Raw genomic sequence first — 23,894 nt, forward strand, 5'->3', positions numbered from 1 at the left:
TCGCAAGCAATCTGGCTTCCGTAAAAATCACAGTACAGAGAGTGCATTGTTAGGTCTGCAGACGCAAATGCTAAGATGCATGGATGAGGGTCAAACGGGTCCCCTTATTTTATTGGATCTTTTGGCAGCGTTTGATCTTTTTGATCACGTCGGGTTACTGGAAACACTGGCTGACGTCGGAAAATGTGCAAGCCAGGCCATGGAATGGATTGGTTTGTTCTTGTGTGAAAGAACATCCAAGATATGTTGGGGTATGGAGTGCTCAGACCCTATTGCCATCAAATATGGGGTATCACAGGGGGCCTGTATTTCCCCTATTTTGTTTAACATCTACATAAGACTCCTATGCGACAAACTGGAGAGGATGGGCTTCCATTTCACTAACTACACCAATGATTTTCAACTGGTCATGGACCTTAGTGGTGACCATGCGAAAGACACAACAACTCTTAATCACATATATTCCATTATCCAGGAGTGGATGACTGAAAGCTGAATGGGTTTAAATAGCTCTAAGACAGAGCTCATGGTATTTGGATCTAGTCAGGACAGAAAAGAGCTGGACCAAACCTATACAAACTTCTCGATAGACTCCTGTACCATCAAGGTGGTTGAAAAGGTAAAAACCTTAGGCACTATATTCGAGGCCACCCTAAATGCGGACGCACATGTCAACTATGTGACAAAAGCACACACATTACTACCTTAAAGTCCAGAGACAGATTAATCTTTTGGTGTCACGCAAAAATTGCGAAACATTAGTTTGAGCTCTAATCATGCCCCGGCTGGACTACTGTAATGTCTTACTATGTGAAGGGAGTAAAAAGGACATCCAAAGGTTGCAGACAATCCAAAATGATGCCATTAAAATAATTCACAACGTAACTAGGAAGGTACATATTTCACACTATAGAAGGGAGCAGCATTGGTTGCCGATAGAAAAATGAATCAAATTCAAGACGATGGCTGTCACTCATAAATGCCTCTACGGAAAGGCTCCACACTACTTGAAGCAGACCTTAAGGAAATACGCTCCAAACAGGGGCTTGCGCTCAAGTGCCACACACCTCTTAACTATTCCTCATGCCAAAAGGAGCTTGAGGATCAGGAAGAGCTGCAAGTAACTGGAATAAACTACCTGCATCAACGCGATCAGAAAAGAGCTACACTCTATTCAGAAACAATCTGAAAACCACCCTGTTCTAATAAATCATTCTGCGGGCTATGGCGCAGTATAAATAAATAAACAATAATAAAATAATTCAACATATAATGCATGCATCTCAATATACAGTATATACCTCTCAGTATAGAATGAATGCATCTCAGCACACAGTGTGTCTTTTTCAATATATAATGCATGCTTCTCAAGGCACAGTATACACTTCTCAGTACACAATATATGCAACTCAGGATGCAGTTTGTCTATTTCAACATATAATGCATGCATCTCAATATACAGTATATACATCTCTCAGTATAGAATGTATGTATCTCATTGTACAGTGTGTACATTTCAATATGGAATGTATCCATCTCAGTATTGAGAGAAATCTGAAGGTACTCTCACATCTACTCCCGGGGATCTTCTGTTCAGGTGGCCAGGGCGGGGCCATCGCTTTTGGATCCCAACCCTGGGGGTGGACAAGCGAGGGAGGATCACCTGAGTTGCGGGTCTTTGGGCATTGGAGAGAGGGTGCCTGAAGCCGAGACATGGTATCCCCTCTTTCCTGATAGTGACCTACCATCACATCCCTTAACCTTTATGGGCTATTGCCAATCTCATCCCATCTTCCCTTGTATTATCCCTTTAAGTACTGGGAAGAAGAGGAAACAACTAGGAGTAGTACACCACTCTGGTACTGGGACAAAGAACATGGCATGTAGTAATAAAGATCAGTCATGTCACACAAATAGGCTTAAGCAGGGTCAGGCAATTGAGTATACCTTGTTACACCTGCATCCTGTTAGTAGTAGAGAACAGTATACAAGGTGGAAATCAGAAGCACCTGAGAGTTAAAGTTGCAGAAGGAACAGAGAACCGAGGAGTTGCTGTGCTGAGAATTGAGAAGCCGAAATGCCAACGGAGATCCTGAGAATCTTGCCGAGGTGACTCCACGAATGGGAACCCCTCTGAAGGAAGGTGTACAGCAGGAGCTGCCAGGGAGCAGAGGTGGAACCAGGCACGAAGGCCGGCATGTGCAGAGTGGAGCACCCGGCAAACTGGCGAGCTGGTTTTCCCGCTTGGGGAGAAGCCACCGAACAGAGGGGCAGACACCTGGTTAGTGTCGGGAGACACTAGGAATGCCAGAGCGCTCCAAGGCACCATGGAAATGGTTACAGTCCACAGAAGAAATGCAAAATAGCACTTTTTGAATACCGAACTAAATGAAAGTTGTTATTTACAAAACCTACAACTTAAAACTGCATTTACTAAGTACCGAACTGTATGTGCTAATAAAGCCTGCACTACTTAAACTGCATTTATTGAATATCAAACTAGATTAAAAGCGCTAAACAAGTCTGCACAACTCAAAACTACATTTATTAAATAGTGCGCTCAATGAAAGTGCTATTCAAGTCTGCACAACTCAAAACAGCATTTATGGAAAACTGAATTGAATGAAAGGTGTAATCCTGACAAATAAATGCAACATTGCATTTGCTGAATATTGGGCGATAGGAAAGTCGTCGTTTGAGTGAAACCAAGTAAATGCTGCAATTATGAAGAATTGAAGGAAAATAAAGTTGTTACTTGATCACACTATAAAATGCTAAAGACTACACAAACATTCTGGGACAATCAAGCGTATCAAGTAACACACTTCCAGAAAAAACACTTTAAGAATAATGGGCAAGACATATAAGGACATTGAAGAGTTGTCTTGAATATCACTGAACAATGACCTTTGGGGAAACCTATGGTTCCGTGACCTGTGATGGGTGGATCGTGTGGTCCGACAACCGCGTCTAGACCAGAAACCACTAAATATTGGAAAAGCAGCAAAGAGGTGTGTGTCTTTGGTGAAGCAAACCAAAGGACGAATCAAGTGAACCGTGTATTTGCTTGTAAACAGAGGAAACAAGTCAACTGCTCAGTGTCAGTCTTGGGGAAGGGAACCCGGAGTACCAAAGAACTGGACAGTGTTTATCGTGGGGAAGCGAGTCCCAAGATCACTGTATTGTACTAACTCGTTATATTTGAACTTGCGGAAGGGAAACCCAAGACCCTATTTTGATGTGAAATGTTATACCTGTGAATCTACAGGCGGTAGCTTCAGAATGCGATCAAACCACTTTGAAACGAAAATACGCTGGAACTGCATTGTAGTTGAACACTTATATTTGGTCGAGAACATTTCCCCCAACTGTTGTTGTAGTTAAGAGGAGAAGCATAGGTTTTGACACAGACAGTCTTTTGATCTGAACTTGTAGACACTGACGTACCTAAGATTTCTTTAGGAAGGGAAATCCCACCATAGCCTAGGGTTAGTTGGGCGCTACACCATCCGGATCATTAATAAAGGTTGGTTTAGAAATATATATCTGTTGTCTGTGTCATCTCTCATGATACCATGCCTGTCTCACATTATGTAATATATACATTTCAGTGTTCAGTATATACGTTTATCAAAACAAAGGGGGTTCTGGGAGTCTCTCAACCAGCACAAACACAGCCCATTGACCTGTTCTTGGGTGGATGGCCCCCAGGGGAGTCACAACCAATTCTTTAGCTCACTGTCCCTTTCACAGAGAAGAAACTTCCCTGTATATCAGTCTTTGCCCTGCCCAGGGGCAGTCCAGCACCGAAATGCTATGGCAATTCGCCTCTGAACAAGAGTAACAACAGAAACCCCATACAAGTGCTTCAGCCTTGTTGGGCATCATCAGTGAGGTGGAGCTGTGCCTCTCTGAGAACGATGAGCAAGGGGTCCACGTCTGGATTCCCCTGGTAACGTAGGGTGAGACCCAAAGATACTTAATATGCAAAACAAAGGGGTCTGGGAGTCTCTCAACCAGCACAAACAGAGCCCATTGACCTGTTCTTGGATGGATGCCCCCGGGAGAGTCTCAAACAATTCTTTAGCTTACTGTCCCTTTCAAAGAAGAAATATCCCTGCATATCAATCTTTGTCCTGCCCAGGGGCGGTCCAGCAACGAAATGCTAGGCAATTCTCCTCTGAACAAGAGTATTTTTTATATATTTATCAATCTTGAATTAGGTCCCAAACAGCCCTTGATGAGGAAGTTGTAATCTGCAAAGAACAAGGGCCAATACATCAGCCAGGGAGGCCTTTGAAATGTTGACACCACGGTTCCCAGTGTGAAGTTCTTCTTTGAGTGTTTACTTTTCATCAGTTCTCATCTGTTGAAATGTACTGTAGAGGAGCAGTTAAAGGCCTCTGCAGGAGATCCACCTCCCCTGCCTCCTATATTTTGGAAGTGTGAGATTGTGCCATGTTTGACACCACCAGCAGCTGTGCCAATACCGCACATTATATTCAAAAGAAGATACCCATTGAGACAACTCTATCGAGTGTAACCCCAAAGGGACGACAATCTCTGAGGGAGGAACTCCCTGAAGGAATATGAAAAAGAGCGAAGAGAGGAGCTAGTGACGTCAGAAAAGACATGTTTGATGTCTCGAGATACTGGCTGAAGAAGATGCATGGATCCAATGAAAAACGAATAATGAAGTAAAGAATCGAGAGAACTCAAATATGAAAAAGAAGATTACACATGGACGAAGTGCTGCAGAGAATCAACCGTTCAATAATTGTGCAGATGGTGATACGCAAGGTAGATTAAGTCATCATAAAAGCCGGCTGTATGTAGTGATAGATACAAGTAGAGCCACCAATGTCCAGGAGCTGGACATCGGTGGTATGAATTTAGTAAGCCAGGACCCATGAAGAGAAAAGGTCAGGATTTTGTCGCAGCAAGAATAAGCTGAAATCGGGGAGCTGCAGACTTAGAGAGGCACAGCTCCACCCTACTGATGAGGTCCAACCAGACTGAAACACATGTCGGCTAAGATTGGGCCTATATATCTCCTAAACTGTGTTGAATAAAATGGTTGGGCGAGATTGGGCTTCATTTGCTTTCATAATTATGATGAACTATCGTGTCTCTTTTGGTCAAGATTGACCCTATGTCATTCTCCAGTGTTATCAATGAACTATTATCTACTGCAAGCACTAACTGAGGTGGACAGTGCAATTCCTATATACATACCTAAGTCCATTTGCATGGTTAGGCTGTCTGGCCTGGTATCAAAGCTGAATCAGCCAAGGTCGGTTATCTATTCTTGAAAGCAGTGAATTTGCGAAGGATGAATCATCTCTTGTTAAGGTGCAAAGAAAAACACCAAAGGTGCCAAGTTTTATTCATGTAAGATATTTAAAAACCTGCAAATTTGAGCAAATTGTGGTCTCCTGTCACGTGAGCCAAGGATGAAAATAGAGTTGAACTTGGAGTCCTAGAACAACGATAGTGAGTTCCTGCACTCCCGTGTATTCCCAGAGACAAGGATACTTTTCAAGGCCAAGTTCAAAGACAATCTTCATGGCAGAAGGCATGGGCGATGGGCTAATTGGGTGAGGCGGTAGAGTCAGGCGCACCTCCTTGCATCTGGGTCTGGGCTTACGTGCTGCTAATTCAGCCAAATGTTCCAGACATGGCACAAGCGTGCCAACCAATTGTAGAATTCTGTATAACGAAGGACCTTATAGTTTGAAGACCAATTGAAAACAGTGTATTTAATGATTTTGAAGATGACATGTTTTAGAGGTAGGCATATATTGTCCACCTGACAGCGGGCAGCCAATCACAATCCCAGTCCCTATGTAATGTGTACTTAGATGTTCCCCTTACGCCAATTACAATCCCTAGTAGGTTTTTCATTATTTGCCACGTAGTATGACGTTACCTGTGATGTATTTTTAGTATAAATGTATGTTTTATGAAAAGATCGAGAGAGACTGAGCGAACGTCCATTGATGTTTGTTGTAATCTCCCTGTTTTAGATAATTGATAATAAAACAGTATCTTTGCCATCTTCCTGAGTTGGTTTGGTTATTTGGACTCAGAGTTATTCATTGTGTGCACATTCCTAAAACTCAAAGCTCAGTACCCATATTGTGTGTGTGGTGGATGCTTGCACAGCCTGCACTACAATGTAACAATTCCATGTGTATTGTGGAAGCTTGGGACAACTCCTTAATGACAGTCATGGGAACTTTGTTAGCTAGATCAAAACTAAATTTAACTAATGTAAACAAGCAAAACCTAACATGAAATGTTGCAAAGAGGCTTCCTTTGTTAGTCATTTCAGATGTCTAGCATGGAAGGACACTTAGAGCAGACATTGCCAGAGGAAATGTTTATCTTGCCCCGGGAGGATAGCTCAGCAGCAACGTGTTCGCCTTGGAAGCAAGACGAAACGAAGCAAAACAGGTTCGATCCCCGGGTCCGCGCTTAGCAACCTCTGGGTATTTAAGCGCATTATAAATACGCAACTAAGATACACACAAAAAAAATAAATACAATTACGTGTCTAAAAAAACAATACTTCCCATAACAGCGCCTCGATGCCCGCGGGCTATGTGAGCGCTTTAAAAATGCAAAAAATAAATAAAGTTCCTGCGCTGTCTTGAAAGAGAAAAACCTATGTATTACAATAGGAATGTTTTTACAACATCAGTTCCAGCTAATCTGATCTGATGTCTGTGTGCACCAGCCCCCTTTGTTGAGGGCACTTATGGTCTTAGCTGGGTCACACTGTGAGATGGGGCCACCATTGAAGCAGTGTTCACATGTTTAGGGTGGTTCCTGAGGGCAGAATATAGGGGAGGGGGGCTAGGCAGAGGGTCTGTAAAGGAAGGGTTTGGGGAGGGGGGGCTCCTTCCATCACTACGCGGTGAAGTTTGAGCCACGATTTGAAGAGTTCCACTGAAGAGATAGATTTTAAGGTCGGGGAAGGTCATTCCAGGGGAGTGGGGCAAGATGAGGGAAAGGAGCAAAGGTGCAAGGAAGCACAGGGGAAGTGGGGACTGATAGTTTGAGAAGAGACAAGGAGAAGAGAGTTTGGGAAGGAGAGTAAAGGGAGATGCAGTGAGAAGGGTCGTGGAGGGGCAAGACCATGGGTGGGGCCATCCAGCGTGGTGATGGTAGGCAGAGGTGGAAGAGGATCAGGGGAGGTTGTGAAGGGTGTGCATCACAAAGTTGAAGACGCTGAGGCAAGCAACAGATTAGAGCAGTAGCCCCATTTGCAAAGCGGGACGTTTTTTGGGGTCCCGAGAACTATTTTTTGTTCCAGTATGATCCAAACCGTCACTGATGCGGAGTGTCAAGGTATGAAAATCTCCTTTAGTCACAGTTTTTCTGTACATTGGGGAAGGCAGAGTCTTAAAGTGTTAAATGATTAAGATCAAATGTATCTATGTTGTTAAAGGGGTGCCATAAAGCAACAGAGGACTAAAAGACGTGCCTTCCTTCTAAGGGTTAGACGTGGAGGCGTGGCTGTGCATGCATACATTAGGGCAGGGGTCTGCAACTTGCACTAAGCTATGCAGACTCGCCATGTGTTTTGAGCAGATGGGAGTTGTAGTTCGACACATCTGTCGAACCAGAGGTTGCAGATCCCTACATTGGGGGCAGTGAAGGGAAGCCTCTGGCTGATGCAGTGGTCATTGCATACGTTGTTATGTATTTTTATTTCTCTTTCCTGTGTCACATCTTGAAGTGAAACTTAAAGCAAGCCTGCCTTCCCCACCTGCATTTCACCTACAGTGTTTTCGACCAAACCCTGGTATTCCTTTAGTGCCTTCCTTTGGCTTAATGCCCAGCTCATTCTTGGGTTTTAAGCCCATCTGAAAGCATGCTCAATACCTCTTGAAGGCCAGGAGGTTGTCATCCCGCGTGCAGCAGTCGTCTGCTCCTGCAGCATAGTACTCCCAGGTGGCCTTTGGGAGGTGGTCCTTGGCGTAGGCTTCGAAATCGGACAGGCATATCAAAGACATCGCAGAATGCTGCACGTGGACACCTGTAAAGACAAGAGAAGAGTGAGCAAGTAGCAGGACGGGTGAGCAAGGAGCAGGACGGGTGAGCAAGGAGCAGGACGGGTAAGCAAGGGGCACATCTGGTTGCTTCAAACTGTTCATTGTCAACTATAGGGATGGGTACGCTCTAACTGTCCAGGCAAAATATTCAAGGGAAATAAAATGCCCTCTAGATGTAGGGGCCGGTCCAGAGGGAGTTTCTGTCACTGATTGTAGGTGACATTTGGGCAAAGTGGTCTTTTTACTCACCCAAAACGGCTGTTTCGCAAACACATTTTGGCCCGATAAATATCCCAAGTGCAAGGTTGAAAGATGCGATATAAGGTTTTGCCACTATGTCTCCCTGTCATTCAACATGGCCTGCACATGCATGCTTTGTTCACAATACGCCCAGTAGTCTGGGGTTGCAAGAGGTGCACATGCTTTGAGGCAGGCGTCATGGCCAAAGCATTGGTGCATCATCGATTAACACACACACACACCTGGGAAGTGAGCATCTGCAGGAGATGTGGGTGTGATCTTCTCCACCAAGGATCTCATATCATTAAATCTCCTTCCCCATCATTAATTATAAGAATTCCTTAGCCAATATAAACACACATGCTGAGAGAGAGAGAGAGAGAGAGAGAGAGAGAGAGAGAGCGAGAGAGCGAGAGAGAGTGTGTGTGTGTGTGGAGATTCTCAAACTGTACTGTAAGACTGTAAGTAACTTAGTTTACTACCAAATGCAATATATACGCTTCTGTTTAGCGCAACCTGCACAATGTATTAACCCTAGCACTGCTGACCACTTCCTGAATTACTCATAAAATACCACTTTATAATGTTTGTCATCCTACCGTACTTGACTGCTCTTAGGCCTATGATGACCCTTGCGAGCCCACCCTCCCAAGACATGACCTCTAAAAATCATAACTGCATTACTGGACTGGACATGCCAACTCTAGGAAAGATACTGTATCCTAACCCTACTATAACCAATATTCCTTGTGGCCTCATACAAAGGAACTCCAAACTGCGCACAAGACTACCAAAAATATATAAACCATTAGCCAGGCACATTACTGGATGTACCTATATTAGAAGTCTTCAAAAGGACATAACCAAAAATCGCTCCTCACCAAGTGACCCCACTAACCATAATAAGCTAGCCAAACCGAATAGACCTGCCAAACCCATACTGCCCACAGACAGCCCTACCATCATAGGAACACTTATTAATACCAGGTCATAAATAGCTCATGCTACTGAAATTGACGACATTATTCAAACAGGCAACTATGATTTCCTAGCCATTACAGAGACTTGGCTACATCAAGCGGCTGGCCCAGCCCTGATGCTTGCAGTGCCGACCAACTACACCATCTTCAGAGAAGATAGAACTAATTCCCGCGGAGGAGGCCTAGCCCTCATCGCCAAAACTAATCTCTCTATATGTATAGAAGCACCTAGGCATACAGAATCATGTGAGTCCCTAATGGTCAAGCTCACAAATTATCAACTTAGACCTCATCTATCGACCACCAGGACCCATTGGTACCTTTGAGGAGGACATATCCACCATCGTCTCAGATGATCTAAAGAAACTCATCACAAGCCCTCTTATTAGGAGATTTGAACCTAGGCTTTCAATGATCACAAAGACGTACAAGCCACTAACATTGCCAATGTCCTATCAGAGCTCGGCTTCACCCAAAGAGTGACACAGCCGACCCATGAGAAAGGGCCGCACACTCGATTGGGTGGCGGACCACAATTGCAACACAACCATCACCTCCGCCTGCCCACAAGTGGTTATAGCTTTCTCAGTAAACGCTAAAATCCTCCAACCTCAAAATAATACTCTACCACCACCTACGCTAACAAGAAACAAATAAAATATAACAACAGACAGGCTATTACCACTAATCCTTCCAACTTTAAACTCACTGCCAGACACATTAGATCCCTTATCTCTAGTCAACAAATGTAATACTGTCATGGCCAATGCCCTGGACACCATCTCCCCACTAAAAATGAGAAACAGCAAACCTAGAACACACCAAAATGCCTGGTTTACCCCTCACCTAAAATCACTAAGGATAGAAAAACGCAAGTGCAAATCTGCCTGGAGGCTACTACCACTAGAGACCAATAAAGCCACCCTTATCAGCATCTCCACAAAATACAAACTTGAAATAAAACGTGCCAAAAAGGAAAGTTATGACAACAGAATAGCACAAGCTAAATCAGGAACTAAGGAGCTCTTTACAATATTGAAAGAGCTAGAGACATCCCAGCACCTGATAACTGTGACAAAAAAAAAAACATGGTGTTCTAACATTCAGAAGTCCCTTAGTGATAAAATTGCCACACTCCAATTCAAAATGGACAAGAAAAAACTAAATATTCCCTCGGCAACTAGCCAATCTAATAACTCACCTACCAACGCCAAACCTGAACAAAGATTTAACTTTACTAAAGTTTCCATACTGGAGGTAGAAAAAATAATCCTATCTTTGAAACATTCAAACTGCCGAGGTGACAACTGCCCGGCTCAAATAATAAAAGACGCGGCCAGAGACCTAGCCCCGGTCATCACGAAATGAATCAACTCCTCATTCACCTCAGGCACTACACCCAGAAACTTTAAGGAATCGTTGGTCCTTCCCTTCCTTAAGAAGCAAACACTGGATCCGGCGATACCAACAAATTACAGGCCGATCACTACAGTGTCCTTTTTACTAAAGATCCTAGATAAAGTGGCCTACCTACATGTCCAAAAATTCCTGGAGCTGCACCAATTCCTAGGTACTAGGTAGTCAGGTTTCAGACCGCAACACAGTACTGAAACAGCACTTATCGATCTCAAAGCCCAGGTCGATGAGCTGAGAGACCAAGGAAAACTGCCTTGCTCCTCCTTCTGGATCTCTCATCAGCATTTGACCTGGTGGATCACAGAGTGCTCTGCAAACATCTAGAATCAGCAGGACACTTTTTGACACAAGCCATGGCATGGATTAATTAATTCTTAAGCGAGAGAACAATGAGGGTCTTCTCTACTTCGGCAGCTGCTGACCCTGCGCCGATCACATGCGGCGTGCCCCTGGGATCGTGTGCGTCTCCCACCACGTATAACATTTTTACTAAGACCCTGTTTGATGATTTAGACTATCTGGGCGTCACCTACACTTACTATGCAGATGACACCCAGATTCTCATCTTTCTGGGGATTATAAACAGGATTTGTCCTTGGTGAACAAGATATACCTCATCATCCGGGCATGGATGGCACGTCGTGGTCTAATGCCTGAATTATGACAAAACGAGACTCATCATACTGGGGACTACACACAACATCAGGAAACTTAGTCAAGACTACTCATCCTTCATCATTGATGGCCACATCATTAAAGTGGCTAAGAAGGTAAGAACACTAGGTTTTTACCTCGACTCTAGCCTAACTTTAACAAAAACAAGTGAACGATATGGCTTCTTCCACAGCCTACACTTGTAAGCTAATCCGATCAGCTAAACCTTACCTGTCCTCAAACAGTTGCACCACGCTGGCACAAGCACTCGTGTTATCCAAACTGGATTATTGCAATGCTCTCTATCTAGGTGCTAATAAATACATCATGCAGAAAATCCAAATTCTACAAAATAATGCCCTTAGAGCGGCACTAGGAATCTCGAAAAGAGAAATATCACAACATTCAGCAAGCAATCCAACTGGTTACCCACAACTGACAGAAGTAAACTTAAAACTACTTCCCTTACATTTATAGGCCTTAATAACCTAGCACCTAGCTACCTCACTGAAAGGTTCAAATGAAGAACTACATTAAGACCCATGAGAGCAGCCTGCATGAAACTGCCTAGCTTTCCCCCCCATTCAAAATGACTACAACTGGAGGGAACAGCTTCTCTGTCAAAGCTGCACAATTGTGGAACTCCCCCCCACGAACACTAGACGGTCGGTACTTCAAGCCAGGTGTGCAGATTCTGGAAGGGCGACCATAGTCTACGAGAACTGGCTGAACCCTTAAGTCCCTACATTTACCCATGACCTTAACTAATGCTCACAGAGGACTGGAAAACCGAGGCACTATAATCCCTCAGCTGCACAAATGACAGCCCCAGTTCTATAAAAGTTAATGTTCTGCCCAAATGAACAATTTACCTTTCCTTTAATTTTGTGTTACTCTGCCTCTCTGGCCATTAGTAATGGGAAGATGGGGGTCAGCGGAGGCGGCGTGCACTTCTGGATACAATCCGTCCTTTGATCCTTTAAATGGTGTGCGGTATCCTAATGTCACCGGTGATCTTATCCTGACAGTTACTACAGCATATTTTGTAACTTTTATGGTGCTCCAAAACCTGGAAGTGCCAGAATAGACCTGGCAAACAGACGCAGGAACACAAGATGGGGGACAGTGGGCTGAGGTACGTGACCTGCTAGGAGGAGGAGTGGAACGGTACAAGTGCGGCAGCAGAGTAAAGGCCCCTGTGGTGCCTAGATCAAAGTAGGTGGTGGCGCCTGATCTCCCCCTCCTACCCCGACCAACACATTGTGATCTTAAAGGCAGAGTAGAGCTGCGGTAGGCTACGTTGGTGAAGGCAGTGGGACGCATGCTTGAAAGACGGCGGGTAGCACTGATCTCATTGTGCCAGGTCGGCTATTGACAGCGCTGTGTGGCGGGAGACCGGAGAGGCTTTTGGACGCGTTCATTGAGAGGATGGCCAGCTGCTACGTTGGATTGAGGCACACACGAGTACTGGATCAGCTATGTGGACCGCTATGATACAAGGGATGAAGGCTGGTGCAGCGGCCCATATACGCAATTGGTAAATTTGGTTACACGTGGGGCCCCTAGATGGTGTTAGATGTAGATTTGCCCCGGATGGTGTGTCCCTGAGAGTATGTACCAATGTTCCTCCTTTGGAAACCTGGAGAAGGGGTGGGATTTGAGCATATTTCTGACAATAACTATTACATCCAGGCTGAGATACCACAACAAGGAAAACCCTGTGCTGTTACTCTGTAACACAGTGATTGTATTCAAACACAGATTGAGACACTGAGCTTGGTGACAGACCATTTACAGTATTAAGGTATCCTGGTTGGCTCGGAAGATAGAACTGCGTGCACTGCGATTGGCATGTGACCTCTGGCCTCAACTCTCTCGCTCTCCCAGGGTGGACTCACCCGGAGGCTCGGCAAAGGATCAAGTCTCTTGACCTCTCTGGCGAGCATGCTCTCCACCAGCCGCAGGACTCTCTTCACTGGTCTGACTTCACTCCCATGCACCTGACTTGTCTGCCCCTGTCTTGCTGCTAGGACGCCTGGTGAGGTATTTTTTTCTCTCTCTCTCTCTCTCTCTCTCTTCTCTCTCTCTCCTCTCTCTCTCTCTCTCTCTCTCTCTCTCTCTCTCTCTCTTCTCTCTCTCTCTCTCTCTCTCTCTCTCTCTCTCTCTCTCTCTCTCTCTCTCTCTCTCTCTCTCTCTCTCTCTCTCTCTCTCTCTCTCTCTCTCTCTCTCTCTCTCTCTCTCTCTCTCTCTCTCTCTCTCTCTCTCTCTCTCTCTCTCTCTCTCTCTCTCTCTCTCTCTCTCTCTCTCTCTCTCTCTCCTCTCTCTCTCTCTCTCTCCTCCTCTCTCTCTCTCCTCTCTCTCTCTCTCTCTCTCTCTCTCTCTCTCTCTCTCTCTCTCTCTCTCTCTCTCTCTCCTCTCTCTCTCTCTCTCTCTCTTTCTCTCCCCTCCCCCCCCCCCCCCTTCATGGTGCTTACCATCTCCCCATCTACTCCTAACTGCTACTCTATCACCTATCCTATCTACTCTTCCTAAGTGTGGAAGGAAAAAGTTCGAGAAATATCTCCTTGTCTCCCGATCCAGACCAACCCATCGCTGACACCTATTGCATTGCTTCTTCCAGGCAGACTGTCACTGACATCCTCTGTCGTTCCCTCTCCGGACCTTTGGATTCCTCATATGGTTTCGGTCTCTTCCCCTTTCTCTTCTTCGCCCATTATAGGTGGAGCCTGATGGGAGGTACTCTTGGCGTAATTCCCATCCTCAAGAAGGACCTTTAGCCCAACCTCCTCCTTCCTGATAGGTATCTTCCGCCTCTCATCAAATCCCTCACTTCTGCTGCCACTCCTCCTTCTGCCACCCCTCTGGGCCCTTCGCCACCATGGCAGGCATGCCTTATTCCTGTACCCCTCATCAGAAGACCTTCAAAAGGTGGCAACCAGCTTCACTCTGGTTAAACACTCATCTGACATCTGTCACCTCCTTGAAGACTTCGTCTCACGAGATGTGGTTCACTGCTAGGCCTTTCCCTGTCTTTGACACACTCCTCCCAGAGGGATACAAGATCCTCTTTAAGCCCAGGCCTAACCGGGCTGGGGCCGAGGGGCCACAATCTTCCCTGAATGGGTTCCTTCTACTATCATACCCACTCAGACCTACTCTTCCTTCGACAGCCTCGTCTGCAGGCTTGGTGTCTCTCCAATCCTCTTGCTGACTTTTGCCACCATCTATAGGCCCCTTGTCCGGTTCTCCCTATTCCTTTCGGAGTGGTCAGATGGCACCTCTTCTCTTCTGGCCTGCACCCCCAAGCTTCTCTTCCTCAGCGACTTCAGAATTCACCTAGACTCTCTTGACATGGCCTCTGGTCTCTTCCACAACCTCTGGAACTCTCTTTTTCCTCACTATTATGCCCTCTGGTCCGACGCACTCAGCCCGACACACCTTGGATGGTCTCATCTCAGCAGACATCCCCATCTCTGACCCTCTCCTATAACCTCTCTCCTGGTCTGATCATGCACCTGTCCTCTCACCTGGATCTCTTGGGTCCCTGGCTAAGTCTCTGCCCGCCACTTTCATTCCCCCTTCCACTCTGGCCACTGACTCTCACTCTGACACAGCCGTTGCAAACCTTCACCTCTCCATCTCCAACACTCTCAGACATTCCTGCCCCTTCATGAGGATCCGCATATAACCTACCACCAAGTCCAACACCTGGTATGATTCTGACCTAGCCTCTCTGACAGGCAAGTGCAGAGGCCTGAGCCGGAACTGGCAGGCTTTGAGTACATCCTCTGACAGACTGGCCCACTGCCTGCTCCAAAGGCAATACAGACTCTCCATCTGCCCGAAGAAGAAGGACCATCTTCAAGACTGCATCTCTGAGGCCACCAACACGGCTGAAATGTTCAAAATCTGCAAGGAAACTGCCAATCCCCCTGCACTCTCCACTTCTCCTTTTGCCATCCCTGACCTTCTGCACGGCACTGGCCTCTCAATTCAAAGCCAAAACTCAGCACATCCTGTCCTCACTCTCCTCTACACCCCCTCCCTTCTCCCTCAACCTGCTATCAGGCCTCCCCTGGCCACCCTCTCCCTCCCTCCTTCCTCGCCTCTTTCACACCATAGCACCGGATAAGGTCTCCAGACAAGTCCTCTCTATGAAATTCTCCTCGAAACAGGTGCTCCCCGGCTCCTCAGAACTATCAAGGACGTCTTTGCCTCCTTCTCCAGCTTTGGCTGATATTTGCAATCACTCCTTTGCCACTGGCTCCTTCCCGCCTACCCCTCAAGCACTCCCTTGTGCATCCAGGTTCCTTCGGAGTCCTAAAGGGTACCAGGCCCTCCTCACCCAGTCTACCCCATCACCTCGGTCTCCCCTAACTCCTCATTCTGCATATGCCCTTCCGGGTTCCCCGCCCCTGTACTAGCCTGGAGGGAGGGCTGCACCGCTTCTGAGCCTGGTCCACCCCCTCCTTGCACTTAGCATGTGGACCTTCATTCCCTGCACTCTCCTGGCACTTGTCCACCCGGCCTCCCCTTAGCACTTGCATAGCCCAGGGGCCCTCTTTCCCCTCTCCTCCTCCCCCAGCACTTGTGCGCTCTCCACTCTGATCTGCACTTCCCTTCCCACCTTAGCCTTATCGCATTCCACTCTGACCTGCCCCCACTTCCCTGCCTTCTTATTAGTGCACTTGCATGGTCCGAATGACACAAGAGCTACTAGGACTGTGTTTTGTTATACTTCACCCCTGTTCCCCCCTTTTTGTCTTGTGGCACCTTGAAACACAATTTGCTGTATTGGCATATTATAAATGCACAATAAATAAAATAATTATTCTGTATGGGGCATAGTGGCCATGTGGCAATAGTGTATGATGTACTGGGATAATTTCACACCTGGTTGCATTGCATCGTTACTTTTAAGATGCAGGAAAGTAGTGAGAGAGGATAGGGTCAGACTCTTGACTATCTCTCACCCTAGACAGGCGTAATAATAGCACACCCTTGGGTTATCTTGCCCATCCAGAGAGATAGATAGAGACTCTTTACAGGGACAGTTCATTTGTAGGATTCAGAAAACAGGAATAACTTTATAATTAAACAGTTCTGTCTACATGGTGTTATGCATTGCAGTGTGCAATGAGACTGCACAGCGTGCATACATAGGACATGCAAGGTGATTCTGAAGGAATGACACTTGCCTGGATAGCGTGCACTGTCCCAAGGCGTCACGTGCAAGATAAGACCATGTGCAAATAGGCCATTTGCATTGGGGAAGGTTTGCCAACGGTGAAGCCCATTTCACTTCTCTGCAATTTGCCCCCATAATGCCTGGCCGGACTGCGGAGACTGATTGAAATGACGCGGGGATCGCCACAACCCACAATGCAGCATTGGACAGGCACCCCAGGCACTACGGACAAGGTTAGAGGAAAGTACTGTCTTATGGATTCCTATGGATAAAGTCAGGATCTCTGGTCAAAGGACAACCTCAAGGCTCAAATGTGCCCTCGCCACAGCCCCCTGGATAGAGACATCTGAATCCTGGCGAGTAAGAAATAGTGTGTGTGTGGAATTGAGGTGGCAAGTGACTTTTTATGTCTGGCTCGCAGCTTGCAACTTGAAATTCGTACCCCTGATTAAACTTGTAACTAGCTGCAATATTTGAAAAGAAACCTAACGCAGAGGAACGCATAGGATTGGGCCTGGGAGAACCACAGTGAGGCGCAAACCACCACAGGTATCCTTTCTGCGACACTGCAGTGAAAAGGGAAACCTCAGGGTCCAGAAATGAGGCCTGAGCAAAATGAGAGCAAACATAGCCTGTACCACATGCATGACTGCTGGCTAGTCACCACTTTAATATTATCTGGGACCCTTATGTCAAGTTGCAGAGAGCAAAGGCAGCCCTTGCTGCCTTTTGTAGGCAAAAACGGGTGATGTTTGCGTAGTGGAAGTGAATTAAAAGTAGTACATGACAGCAAAACAAGCAAAAACCAAATATTGAAAATAAATCTTTGCAAAGGAAGCGCAAGAAGCCACAAAAAAATGGAGTAGGGTAACACTCCAAAAGGCAGCCCAAATGTGACAGAAGATCACCTACAATTCAGAAAGCTAAGAATAAAATGGCTCTTTAACGCACCAAGCTGAAGTAAAACACCGGAGAGAGAAACCCCATCACAGCAAAGCAAGAAAACACTAGGAAACTGGAGCACCAAAACAAATACTCGACCATAAACCGAAAAGGAATAAAAGTAAGCCGCAGCATTAGCCCAACACAAAACACTGAAGCCACAGGCGCGCTACCAACTCTCCACCACACCCAACATGAAACACCCACACACAACCATCCACAAAACATCACAAACACGCCAATCCACATAACCATACCAGCACGCAGTGACCAGTGTGTCCGAACAGAAGCTACCAACAGCACATCAAAGTCACCTTTCAACCCTACTAACTGACTAACCATCGCAACCCCCTTCCTTTTCAGATCCGCCATAGCGCCTGGAGGCCACAGAAAATGGCAGCGGTGCGCGGTACAAGACACAATAACATAACATCTGGTGTCCGCCAGACCCGCAGCATAGGAACGGCTCAACTTGTACCTGCCAACACTATGTATCCAACAAGTTTCAATTCTAGTAATTGAGAGAAAGATATCATCAAATACAATGGCATAATGTAGCCATTGGCCATTTGATGACCTCACAGGACATGACATGTGACTGAGCAGATTACAGGAAATGAATGGCCGACCTCTGAGCCATCATGAGAAATGACACAAGCAACGGATCCTTCCTAAAAGAAATGTTAATCTTCATACGTACCTGCAACAATGATACAGCGGTCCAGATGTTTACTTGGACGTTTGTAAACACCTGGTAAGCGCGGTGTTACCCTACCAAACATAGTAAAATTATTTTATACTAAACCAGTGTATCCCTTTTCTTTTTTTAGAGCTGTAACATGGCCTGCATGTGGACACAGGTAAATGTGTCAAGTGTTAATTTCCCTCCTAGTGGCAATGTATAATTATTACCCAGGCTGGCGCCAGGGTGTCTTCTCACACTGGAGACGGAGCTGAACGCCGGAACCATCTCAGTGAAGAGACGACCCCAGCACACCATCTCACTGAAACCCAGGAGGGGCAAGAACGTACAGTCCCCTGGCTCAGAGGTGGAGTGTCCGCCATACTGCTCGGCAGCATAGTCAAACAAGTGCAGACACACGAGCCCAGCTGAACTGTGCACTTCCCACAAGACACCCGCTTTGCGCAGTGCTGGAAATTGACCACATTTACTGGGGGTCCCCTTAGTGCCCACAGGGGATGGGGGTATCAGGGGAGACAAGGGGTGGATTATCAGTGATGTGGGTGGGAGTAAGGGGTGGAGCTAGGTGTTGAATAATGTGGGTGCCCTGCATATAGGATGCTGGCTACTTTGCATAAAAACAAAGTGCATTTTGGGAACATAAGAATGACCACCAATGTATCAAACATGTCTGTGATAGTAATTGAAACGTGCATTCCCTTCTTAAGTTTCAATGCACACTTGCCCTGATGCTCATTTCCTGTCGGAATGGTCACCATGACAGTAGAATGTGTGCAGAACATGAGATGCATAAAGCTTTGACTTTCATTGTTGTGCTGGTGAGCAAAGGACGACTTTCAGATGCAGTTTGTGAAGTCATGGCACAGTGCCGCATGCATGGACACTGTCCAAATGCACAGTGCTCTAGAGAGTGCGGGGGCACTCGGGGGCAGAGAGCTTCCTCAACTTGGTGGGGCCTCAGGTCTACATGGAACAGTGTCCAGGGAAAACAGTTTTAGCAGGCGCACAGCTCCGTCTTGTTCCAGTCCAATTCCTTCCCTGGCTGTGTGTCGATCATTGAAGCTCCTTGGAGCTGGCAGTGGAGGGAGGGAATACGATATAGATAGGGTTTCCTGTTGTCATGGTTTGGTTGCCAAATTCCAGTCAGGTTTTCCCGTCTTTTACGCCAAAAAATGTGGACAACTGTATTTATACCAAAACACGGTGAGTTCATTGTTGCATCCATAATTCAAAAGCCCAGTAAAGCAAGCAGTGCTCGCAAACCCATGCCTGCCCACTTCTCACCTAAAGTCACCAAGCAGTGAAGCTGGGCTTTTAACACACTCTGCTAGTTATGCCCTTCACCGTATACCTTCCAAGATCAGGTTTGTACAAACATTTAAGTTGTTGCTTTCAAGAAGTACGATAATACTGTCTTTTAGAGGTTGCAGGAAAATCATATAGAAAACAATCTGACAAAATATAAATAAAAGCATATTAATCCAAATGAGTATGATTGTATCTTTATTTGACATATACTGAATGGAATGGAAGACTACAAGTCCCAGAATGCAAAGTTACTCTAGACCAGCAATTGGCCTCTTCTTGACATATACTGAATGGAATGGAAGACTACAAGTCACAGAACACAAAGTTACTCTAGACCAGCAATTGGCCTCTGCTTGACATATACTGAATGGAATGGAAGACTACAAGTCACAGAATACAAAGTTACTCTAGACCAGCAATTGGCCTCTGCTTGACATATACTGAATGGAATGGAAGACTACAAGTCACAGAATACAATGTTACTCTAGACCAGCAATTGGCCTCTGCTTGACATATACTGAATGGAATGGAAGACTACAAGTCACAGAATACAAAGTTACTCTAGACCAGCAATTGGCCTCTGCTTGACATATACTGAATGGAATGGAAGACTACAAGTCACAGAATACAAAGTTACTCTAGACCCCTGCCCGATTCCTGTGAGGGGGAATTCTCCTGTAAACCCCTATACCTGGCCTTGTTCATCTGGAGGTGGTGGCTAGGGGGTTCCAGCCGTCGCTGCCATAGCCCCTCTACCACTTACCACAATCACGACGTCTGTGCGCTGCATCCTCTCCAGCTGTGCCCACATGACGTCAATGCCCCCGAGTGTCCTGATGCACTTTTTGCACATGCGCACACACACGCACACACACACACACACACACACCATTGTCGCACTTATTTATTGTGCAATGATTCGTGTGTGGTAAAGACTGGCACCGCAATTTCTGCACAGTAAAGATGTGTCACCGACTAAATAGACTGTGTACTGTACATCATAAGACTACTACTGGGAGGGCCAATGGCCCCATACAGGTCCAGCTACACGCTCTAGTGAATAGGTCGTGCTGCACCAACCCCAGACCACCAAAGGTCATGGGTCTCATTACATATTTGCTTGTGCGGTACTAACGTGCTGGTAATACCGTTAATGGGCAAATTACCACACCGGCAAACTACAGGTTCGGTGGTGAGGTGGCTGGATTTACCTGCAGCTCAGAGCAGACGGTAATCCCGGCACCACACCACCAAAGAATTCTAGTATTACTGGCACCTGTATGGCCAGTTCCGGTAATACCAGCAATTCTCCCCCATGGAGTCCTCTCCATGGATTGGGGAATTCCAGTACTTAGTGGCACTTGGAATCTGCTGGTAATTCCGGCCGACCAAGTGCCTGTAATTCCACCCAACCAAGTGCCGGTAATGGCAATACCGTCTGGTGGTTTCCCACCGGATATTCCAGTGGGATATCATAGTCTGCGTCATCATTTGTGAACCGGAAACATAGTACGCTGGAGTGTTTCTAGGTCTGTCTGGGAACACAACTGATACATCGTCATGGAGAGGAAACCGCTCAGTAAAATAAGGGTGGGATTAAGATCGGAATACAAGCAGAAAATAGGCATTTAGTTATTCCTCCTAATGCAAAGCGCTATCATTCAAAAGGGTGTTGTGTGACATCTACACCACAAAAAAAGAGGGAACGGGGTCTATTGCTGGTGAAATGGGTCAGCCAGGGCAAAGAGAATAACCACGTTCTCTCTCCGGAAGCCCAGAGCTCCCATTAGGTTCCATCACTCAACATGGCTCATGGACAATAAAAGTACATCAGGCCAGATCCCTGTGATTGTAACGAAATTTGTAATGATGAAAAACCTTTTTACCATACCGATAATATTGAAAGAATACTGGATTTGTTATTTTTTATTTTATTTGGGGGTCCCCCCGCAAGCCACCCATTTCCCTAGGTTTAGAACCCCAACCGCTTCTGTTAGGCAGTATCACCTGCAGTACCCTTTGGGAACACTACAGGCAATTAAGACTATAAGTGTAAGCACAATTTCACCTTTGGTACAAGCCTGTACTACACAGTAAAGTGGTAGCGATGGCTGAGCAGCCAGACTTATCTCAAGAGTTTAAGTGAGCAGTAGAGCAAGTTACACAAAGGACCAACTAATACAGTGATTCAAACAAACACTCAAGGTTTCTTGGTAAAAGAATATACATTTCGGACCTGCAGCAGGGCATCACCGGTCGTCCAGGAGTTGCAGCAGTCGTCTTCCTTCAGCTCTTCTTCGGTTCTTTCGGTCCAGTCGTCGACTCTGCTTTCCAAGTCCCAGAGACCTGCTTTTAAACAGTTTTTCCCCATACATTCCAGCCTAGCTGTCATTCACCGAGCAGGGTGGCTGTCCTTGCCAGACAGTCAGCCGGCCAATCACGCCAGAGTGCATTCAGGTCTCCTCGGAGACTAAGCACAGGGAGTTTCGGGCACCTCCCTCATATCCTGTCCACCACAGACACTCATGCACCAGAGGAGGCCTTCAGCACTGAAGCCCGCAAAAGGCCAACGAACAAAGGGACCAAACCTGTTTTGACGCGCAGAGACAAACACAAGAAGGACTTTTCCTAAATGAAATGGCGAAAAAAGGTGACCAGAGTCTGTTTTTACAGATAGGTCTTGGGCGCCATACTTAAAAACATGGTTGACCCGATTTTTAGCTACCGTTGTTCGCAGTCGGGAAAAATCAAGGTAGTTGATCTAAACCACTCCCACCAGCCATGTAAAGTAGGAATAAGTAACATTTGACTGTTACATGACTGTTTAGACTCAGGGGATGCTAGGCAACCCCTCCTGCACTCTATAGGAAGATAGTGTGTGCTGGGCCAGTAAACTTACAAAGACTAGTAAAGCCAATTTAACTTTAAATGCTCTGGGGGATGGTAGTCAGTCCCAGAGAAGGTATTTAAACCTTGGGAAGTCTGAAAGACATCCCTGTGCCACTGCACTGAAGGTGCTGTGTGACACAGAAAAAGATGATGCCATGGAGTTGTTTTAAAACTCCATAAACAAAAAACACAAAAGTAAAACACACACAAAATGAAAAGTTCAAATCCCAAAATATAGCAAAAGAGCTGGAGGGCTCTAAGGTAGAGGGAATTTAGCACCTGTGTGTGAAATCTCCCTAACAGCTTCCCCACCCGATTTAATCCTTTACCCCACCCCCATACATGTTTTTACTAAAATATGCTGTATTTTTCAGTTTTTTGGGTTCGGTAAAAATGTATTTTGGTATTAGCTATTAGGTAATATTACTGGATACCCAGCAGGCCTTCAATATCTGTGTTATTTATGAACGGATTGCAATATGGACTCACTGGGAAGATGCGTGCAGGTTTATAAACGTGTTCCTAACAAAATGTACTCTTAACTCAATAGTGTGTCAAAAAGGCGTGTTACACATTTGTTGCCTCATTTTTTTCGGTGGCTAATTTTTATTATCTATTTCAGGCTGGACTGGCGTTAAGGACGGTGAAAATGCAGAAAGATCAACCATTCTCATCCAAACAAGAGCGCTCGAGTGGTGCAGGCTTTCCTCTGTGTTTATTGTGTCAATGACTGCAAAAGGAGTCTTTAGAAAACCTACTGAAAAACCGATTGATGGTGTAAGAATTTGAACCGAGAATGAATAATCCATCACCTGCATGTCAAAGGCCCTTTCAGGGGGTACGGTTGCCATAACTGCAGATGCTGAGTGACAGTACAAGGAAACCCGTCACTTGGAGTGGAAGACACGATCAAATGTCATCATATTTACATACTTGCATAAATACACAATCTTAAACCTCGCATCTTAAACATTCCTATGAATTAAATGAAGTCATCATATCACCAATTCATTATAGCAATCATACTCAGTCTAAAACCTATAACTCACATAACAGTCCACAAGTGTTCATTGTTATCCAAACATGATCCAATTTTTATAATCAAAATAAAATTGGTGTTTCGCCCTACGAATATGGCTTCAATCCTTCTCCACGCATTACACAGAGCAATAGTGATGTGGGTCACCCCCCCCAACACACATCATCCAGATGAATTCCTCCTTGATGTGTTTGGGAATGTGCTTAAGGGACATTTCAAGCTTCAGGGATCAGGCATGCCGGACACAAAGCTATATTTATGTTTATTTATTTATTTGTTTATTTCTAGCGCACCATAGCCTGCAGGCGTCACATGTTGCCTCTTATGAGGAAGTGAGATATGGACTAGAACCTGGAACTCCAGAGGTAGCTGCTGCCTGCCAAGTGTTGCCCAATGCCCAAGGGACGATTTTAGCTCGTGCTCATCAAATGCTTCTTTCGTTCAAGTGATGCGAAATTACATGGCAATTATGGAA

At 45.8% G+C, this 23,894-nt stretch overlaps 1 protein-coding gene across 9 annotated transcripts in view; it reads right to left on the minus strand.

Moving 5' to 3' along the window:
• HAO2 (hydroxyacid oxidase 2) overlaps positions 1-23,894 on the minus strand; it is a 667,133-nt gene that overhangs the window by 332,107 nt on the left and 311,132 nt on the right. For all 9 annotated transcript variants that reach the window (XM_069635747.1, XM_069635741.1, XM_069635749.1 and 6 more), the window contains one exon: positions 7,891-8,044. In XM_069635747.1, coding sequence (XP_069491848.1) covers positions 7,891-8,021 — 131 coding nt within the window. In that variant the 5' untranslated portion in view covers positions 8,022-8,044. The remainder of the gene's footprint in view (positions 1-7,890; positions 8,045-23,894) is intronic.

Source organism: Ambystoma mexicanum, chromosome 7p (assembly GCF_040938575.1).
Source record: "Ambystoma mexicanum isolate Mex_15411 chromosome 7p, UKY_AmexF1_1, whole genome shotgun sequence".
Taxonomy (NCBI): Eukaryota; Metazoa; Chordata; class Amphibia; order Caudata; family Ambystomatidae; genus Ambystoma; species Ambystoma mexicanum.